The 8,047-nt window shown below is 45.1% G+C and overlaps 1 protein-coding gene across 1 annotated transcript in view; it reads left to right on the forward strand.

Moving 5' to 3' along the window:
• LOC135741066 (uncharacterized) overlaps nucleotides 1-2,175 on the forward strand; it is a 90,500-nt gene extending 88,325 nt beyond the window's left edge. The window contains exon 6 of the mRNA XM_065259710.2: nucleotides 1,925-2,175. Coding sequence (XP_065115782.2) covers nucleotides 1,925-2,175 — 251 coding nt within the window. The remainder of the gene's footprint in view (nucleotides 1-1,924) is intronic.
• The last annotated feature ends 5,872 nt before the right edge of the window (nucleotides 2,176-8,047 follow it).

Raw genomic sequence — 8,047 nt, forward strand, 5'->3', positions numbered from 1 at the left:
CCAAACATGAAGATAAAACATTAGTAACATCACCACATATGATATACCTAATGTAACACGTGTTCAGTAAATTTCCAGTAACCAAAACCTTAAGGGAGAAGAAAGAGGGGTTGAAATACAGATCAGTTCCTGGGCATCCATGACCTCAATGGAGAGAGGCAACAGGTCTCTCAAAAATAGACACACAATGTGGTTTTATTGTTTTATGGTCCAGTTCCAAAAATAAACTCGTGTCCACCTGTCCTACAATTTGTAGAATAGAGCAATGAAAAAAACGTCATTTTCATTTTATCTGGAATGAGTTTAAGCGGTGTTCCCTTCCCGAAGTGCCCTTCAAGGGCGCAAAAACGCAATTTTGAATTCGACCATGCTCTCTCTCATCAGGCTTAGCTGTGCAGGAGCGATTCTAGGGTTTTTTTAGGGGCTGATTTTAATGTTTTTTTTTATAATATGATTGGATTTTATAATAACCTTAATGCAATATTTCATTGTATTAAAAATATGTGTATAACATCTGTGTGCATTTACTGACTGCTTTTAATATATTTTGTGCATGACTGCATGTTCATCTAAAGCAACATCCACACCAAGTTCCATTGACCAAGAACTTAAGATAAACAATGGGTGATTTTTTTGGATAGGGAATCGTCTTGTTTTGCTCCTGCATCACAGTATGTAAACAATTTTTTATAATATTGAACTACATAGCGTCGTCAGCTCTCACTCACATTTCAATTGAGCATGAGGTGACAAAATCGCTGGACAAAGATGAACTTATCAGGGCATTCTCAGCACTCAAACACAGAAGGGTGGATTTCTAAAAAGGGCTCAGGTGAAATCTACGCCCACCGCCATGTCGACGGTGCTGAAAGAACGCGGAGCCCATCGTTATTTATACGTTTGGTTCAGTGTCAGTCAGACACTTTTTCTCGTTTGCTTTTGTTAAATAATTCAAGTTGAGGGGATGTTTGGGCTGTTTATTTAAGTCAGCCCAGACAGCTGAAAAAATACTGCGCAAATCAATTAAGCAGAGAAGTTTGCGTCCATTAAAGGGCGAGGCTAATTCCAACTATAATTGTACATAGTTTTAATTAAATAAGGTGGATAATTTCTGTTGAGCTGCCTGTTCGTGAAGCTGAAAGTGCACTGAATAAAATAATATACCATTGATGCAAACCAACAGGAATCCTTTCTTTTTATGTGGGTAGGGCCCCTTATTAGTTATTGAAACGGGCCACCAGATGCTTAAGGCCGCCTCTGATTATGATTGAGGTAGTATTGAGGCAAGCGAAGACAACAGCCCGGCTTTTGAAGATGTTGAAGATGTCTATGAGAGATCTTTGAGTTTTTCTGCACAGTCCTTCAGCACACGACCGGGTATGCTGGTCCAATGCTTTGCGAGCGTTGAATTTAGAGAAGGACCACTTTACGCTGGCTGGAGAAATACACAGAACCTGGTCGTCGAGAGGGGGTGGAGATTACCAGCTTGAAGACCAAATTTTGCTAATGAATAGTGTGGATATGTTGGTCCAGCAGCCAGGCCAGCACTTACCAGTCTAATCCAGTATTAAAACTGAAGCTGGTATAAACTGGTTTCATGAGTTGTCACGTGGTCTCTTCCTGTTTGAGGCGGTGATTTGTGGCAATGTTGCAAAGCCGATCAAGACTTTATGTTGATGTTGAGGACACTCATCACAGAGATCTTCAGAATTAAGACAAATATTTATGTTGCACTCGTGTGTTTGACAGATGATTTTAATTAAAACAGTTTAAGCTGCATCCACATTATATATTTTATCTGTATGTGTGTGTTTGACTGCATGACCTTGCCATTGTTCACATCATACTGAATTGAGCTGAATCAAACATTTCAGGCCTAACTTTGAAAAGTAGTTTATGTGAACTCTGTTATATGAAATTTCAGATACACGAGTGAGAAGCAGCCCAGACCCTGTGATAGATGGAGAAAAAGTGATATTAAGCTGTTCAACTGAATGCACTCTGGATAGCAAACATACTTACATCTGGTATAAGAATGGACAACAGGTAACAGATGGATTGACATTATTAAACAAGCTGTACCTGGACTCAATCAACAGGAAGGAGCTAAAACGGTATTCCTGTACTGTAAGAGGTAACACAACATCTCATCATACATCTGAAGAAATTATATAAAAGAGCAGTCCTTGATGCTGATTGGTTTATTTACAGCTATGACATCATCACTGAGCTACTTTTATGCTGCGTTCCAGGCAGGCTTTTAAACCCGTGAGTTACGACTTCAAAACCACGACTCACGACCCTATGCGTTCCAGGCAGCCTGTAACTCGTGTTTTTACAACCTTCTACCGGTGAAAGTGCACTGGAACGGCAGTCAAACCCGTGACTTCCCACCCGTGAACTCGTACTAGATCGATGTACCCCTTACGAAAAAGAAGTATACTTCAAGTTAATTTTATTAAGAATACTTAAGTAATGTTGGAGTATAGTTTTAAGTATACTTTATGTAGTAAGTGTACTAACATTTATGTTCTAGTAGTATACTTGAAAGTGTACTGCTTGAATACCGCTTGGTACTAAATTGGCCCACTTTTAGTATATAGAAGTATACTTCTAAGTGTACTATAAGTGTAAGAGTAGTCAACTTTAAGTGTACAACTAGTGCACAATTAGTTCTTCATTTGTACTGCAAGTGAACTCCTGAGTATTCTAGTAGTTTTCTAGACTTATACTTCAAGTGTACATGCAAATGTTCTGTTAGTGTAATCTTAGTAAACTAGTAGGTTACTTATTGTGTGCTGCAGGTATACTTCCAAGTGTTCTTTTAATATACTTTTAGTTAACTAGTAGTTTACTAGTCATATACTGAAAGTGTACATGCAAGTGTTTTGTTAGTGTACTCTTAGTAAACTAGTACAGTAGGTTACTTATTATGTGCTGCAGGTATACTTCCAAGTGTTCTTTTAATATACTTTTAGTTAAGTAGTAGTTTACTAGTCATATACTGAAAGTGTACATGCAAGTGTTCTGTTAGCATACTCTTAGTAAACTAGTAGGTTACTCATTGTGTGCTGCAGGTATACTTCCAAGTGTTCTTTTAATATACTTTTAGTTAACTAGTAGTTTACTATTCATATACTGAAAGTGTACATGCAAGTGTTCTGTTAGTGTACTAAACTAGTAGGTTACTTATTGTGTGCTGCTTGTGTAACAAAGCACTTTGACACTGAGGATCATCTGCAGGTTTTTATTAAACACACTCATTCCAACAGACAAGGTCAAACAACAGCAAACACAGCAATGTAGGGCAGGCAAATCTTGTAGTCATGAAACAGGCAAATGGGTCAGGGCAGTCAACAAACATAAACCAGGTAAAACAGATCAAGATTAATAAATACAGATAGATACGCAGGTAGGCAAACCGCTCAGCAATGATAGCCGGTACAAATCAAGACTTTGCACTGACTGAATGGTTCCAGAGAGTTTATATAGGCTGTCCAATGAGTTTCAGGTGGCAGACCAATCAGTCCAGGCATGCAGGATTATGGGAAATGGAGTCCAGAAAGAAAGTTAATATTCAGGGGGTTCAGCCATATTATATAGATATATATATATATATATATATACAACCTCAAATCAGAAAAAGTTGGGACACTGTAGAAATTGTGAGTAAAAAAGGAATGGAATAATTTACAAATCTCATAAACTTTATTTACAATAGAATAGATAACATATCAAATATTGAAAGTGAGACATTTTGAAATGTCATGCCAAATATTGGCTCAATTTGGATTTTATGAGAGCTACACATTCCAAAAAAGTTGGGACAGGTAGCAATAAGAGTATAAAAGTTAAATGTACATATAAGGAACAACTAAAGGACCAATTTGCAACTTAATTGGCAACATGATTGAGTATAAAAAGTGTGCCTGTTACGGTGAAAAAACACAGAGAGAGATCCCAGAGCAGATTAACAGAAGAGTTTATTTAAATGATAATAATAAGGGAAAAGTCAGAAGCACGTCTGGGCGCAATGGCCACTCCGAGGCAGACGGCAAAACAGAATCCACACACTGGGCTTGAGAGGATGACCACACTCGTCCGGGCTACTGCCACACTCAGGCGAACGGTGGGAGAGAGAGAGGAACACACACGACACAGTGAGAGATGTCCACAGTTCACTAGGGCACAGAGCCAGCTCAGGAGGCGAGCGAGATGATCCTGAGGCGGGCAGAGAGAGAGAGAGCGTTAGTGGTGCTGAAATCTGACAGGGCAGGCTGGACAGCTCCCGAAGCGAGGGACCGCCCAATGGGAGAGCGGCAGAGCCGCGGCGAGACTCCTCAGCACGCTGATGAAAAGCAGTCTTAAATAGCGGCGTGGGAGAGCGGAGAACAGGAGATGAACTGGGCGAGAAGTCTCCAACACCTACGGGTAGCAGAGAGCACAGACTGACGGGGGAAAATAAAACAGGCTAGAGAAACAGGCAAACTGGACAGGACAAGACTAGAATCTAGCAGCGCTAGAAACCGGCGAGCACATACAAAGACGGACTTGCAACGAACACTGAAACACACAGGGATTAAATACAGAACCGAATGGCCATGAAATGAGCTGCAGGTGAGTGGCGCAGGTGAAACAAATAACACTGATTACACCCGTGACTGAGACGCGCACGTGTGAAGCAATAAACACAAACACCAACACTGAGAACCCAAAATAAAGCAGTGAATAAACCAAAGTCACAACAGGACCCCCCCCCCCACGACCGCCACCAGGCGGTCCAAGGGAGGGCTCACCTCGTCGCCGACGGAAGTCCACAATCAAATCAGGATCCAGGATGTCCCGGGCCGGTACCCAACACCTCTCCTCCGGACCATAGCCCTCCCAATCCACTAAATACTGAAAACCCCTGCCCCGCCGACGTACATCTAAAAGGGTTTTAACGGTGAAAACTGGGGCACCATCCAAAAGCTGCGGGGCGGGAGGGGTGGGAGCAGAAGGGACAGGGTTAAGGGGAGAAAAAAACACAGGCTTCAGTTTAGACACATGAAAAACTGGATGAATCCGACCGAGAGCAGGGGGCAATCTGAGCTTAACCGTCACCGGGTTGATGACCTTATCAATACTGTATGGCCCAAGGAAGCGAGGTGCCAGCTTGCGAGATGGCCCTCGGAGAGACAGATCCTTGGAGGAAAGCCATACCTTCTGCCCACAGATAAAGCGGGGCGCGGGTCTACGATGACGGTCAGCCGCGGCTTTGGTCCGTCTGGAGGTCTCGAGTAAAGTATTTCTAGCCCTCCTCCAGGTGCGTCTGCAACGTTGAACGAAGGCTAGCGCAGACGGGACCGCCGCATCGGGTTCTTGAGCTGGGAAAAGAGGAGGCTGAAAACCCATGGAAGCCTCAAACGGGGACATTTTAAGGGATGAAACAGGAAGAGAGTTATGAGCATATTCTACCCAGGGTAACTGTTGGCACCAGGAGCTCGGATATTGAGATGTCAGACAGCGGAGCGCACGACCAAGATCCTGGTTAGCCCGTTCGCATTGCCCGTTGGTCTGTGGGTGATAACCTGAAGACAAGCTGGCTGTGGAGCCGATCTGTCTACAGAACTCTTGCCAAAAACGGGAAATAAACTGAGGACCCCTATCAGAAACCACGTCGGAAGGCAGACCATGTAAGCGAAAGACGTGTTCTATCATAATCTGAGCGGTTTCTTTGGCAGAGGGGAGTTTGGGCAGAGGGACAAAATGCGCTGCTTTAGAGAAGCGATCAACAATGGTCAAAATTACAGTGTTACCTCTAGAACTAGGTAAATTGGTAACAAAATCAATGGCTATGTGAGACCAAGGACGGGAAGGGACAGATAAGGGCTTAAGCAGACCAATAGGGGCTTGATGAGAAGCCTTATTGCGGGCACAAACCTGACAGGCTAACACAAACTGTCTGACATCGGAGCCCATAGAGGGCCACCAGAATCGCTGATGGACGGCAGCCAGCGATCTCCGAACTCCGGGATGACAAACTAACTTGGACTCGTGACCCCACCGGATGACCACGGAACGGAGCGATTCCGGAACCCAAAGTCGACCCGCTGGGCACCCCTCTGGCACTTTCTCCTCCCGTCCGGCCTCCCTCACTCGCTGTTCAATGCCCCAGCGCAGAGCCCCCACCACCCGCCCCTCCGGGAGGATGGTTTCGTCTCTGTCAGAACTGGAAACCTCGAACAACCGCGAGAGGGCATCAGGTTTAGTGTTTTTAGAACCAGGCCGGTACGAGAGGATGAAGTTAAATCTGTCAAAGAAGAGCGCCCAACGAGCCTGACGTGATGTTAACCTCCTGGCTGAACGGATATATTCTAAATTCTTGTGATCCGTCCAGACCAGGAAGGGTTCCGAGGTCCCCTCTAACCAGTGACGCCACTCACCCAAAGCCAATATGACGGCCAGCAGTTCCCGATTCCCTATGTCGTAGTTTCGCTCTGCTGGGTTAAGCCGGTGTGAGAAGAAAGCGCAAGGATGCACCTTGCCATCCTTAGACGATCGCTGAGACAGAACGGCACCAACCCCGACATCCGAAGCATCCACCTCAACAATGAATTGAGAGGTAGGATCTGGAATAGAAAGAACAGAAGCAGTGATAAACCGGGACCTTAACTTATCAAAGGCCTCCTGAGCCTCTTTTCCCCAGACAAACCTCTCCTTGGTGGAGGTGAGAGCCGTAAGGGGTTGAGCAATCTGACCAAAGTTTCTAATGAATTGCCGGTAAAAATTGGCGAACCCTAAGAAACGAAGTAATGCCTTACGGGAGTCGGGGACTGGCCATTCGGCCACCGTTCTGACCTTGGCTGGATCGGGACGTATCTCACCCTCGGCAATCACGAAACCCAGAAACGAAACCGACCTCTTGTGAAACTCGCACTTCTCCGCCTTCACATATAACTTGTTCTCAAGTAACCGACGTAAGACTCGGCGGACATGCTGAGTGTGTTCCTGCATGGAGGGAGAAAAGATGAGAATATCATCTATGTACACAAAGACAAACTTGTCAATCATGTCTCTCAGCACATCATTAACCAAAGTCTGGAAGACAGAGGGAGCGTTACAAAGCCCGAAAGGGAGAACGCAGTACTCAAAGTGTCCAGTAGGGGTGTTAAAAGCTGTCTTCCACTCATCGCCCTCTCTTATGCGTAGTAAATGATAAGCATTGCGCAAATCCAACTTGGTGAAGAACCGTGCTCCCTGCAAAAGCTCAAAAGCAGAAGACATTAAAGGAAGGGGGTACCTATTCTTAACAGTAATGTCATTCAAACCCCTATAATCAATACAGGGGCGAAGGGAGCCGTCCTTCTTTTTAACAAAGAAAAACCCCGCCCCTGCGGGAGAGGTGGAGGGACGGATGATACCGGCACGAAGGCCATCATTAATATAACGGTCCATAGCCTCTCTCTCAGGACCAGACAAAGAATAAAGTCTACCTTTGGGCGGAGAAGTGCCTGGGAGGAGTTCGATAGAACAATCGTACAGCCGGTGAGGAGGAAGGGAGGTGGCCCGGGCTTTACTGAACACCTGACCGATATCGGCATACTCCGCCGGGACTCCAGTTAAATCAACCGCCGAAACCTGAGGAAGAGAAGAAACAGAACCCGAAGCAGCAGAACCAAGACAGGACACATGACAGGACTGAGACCAAGCTAAAATAACATCTTGTTGCCAATCAACATGGGGATTGTGCTGTGCCAACCATGCATGCCCTAAAATGATGGGAGATAGAGAGGCATGCAGGATGTACAACACAATCTCCTCACGATGATTGCCAGAAATAAAAAGACTTACAGGGGGCGTGCAATGAGTGATCTGTGCCATCTGCTGACCTCTGATGGACCATACATCCAGGGGAGCTTCGAGAGAAACAGCAGGGATGCCACAAGCCCGAGCCAGGTCCTCACTGATAAAATTGCCCTCGGCGCCCGAGTCGAGCAGGACCATAGTGGGATGATCGACACCAGAGAAGGACAAGGTGACCGGAAGTCGGGTGCAGGACGATGGG

Source organism: Paramisgurnus dabryanus, chromosome 24 (assembly GCF_030506205.2).
Source record: "Paramisgurnus dabryanus chromosome 24, PD_genome_1.1, whole genome shotgun sequence".
Lineage (NCBI taxonomy): Eukaryota > Metazoa > Chordata > Actinopteri > Cypriniformes > Cobitidae > Paramisgurnus > Paramisgurnus dabryanus.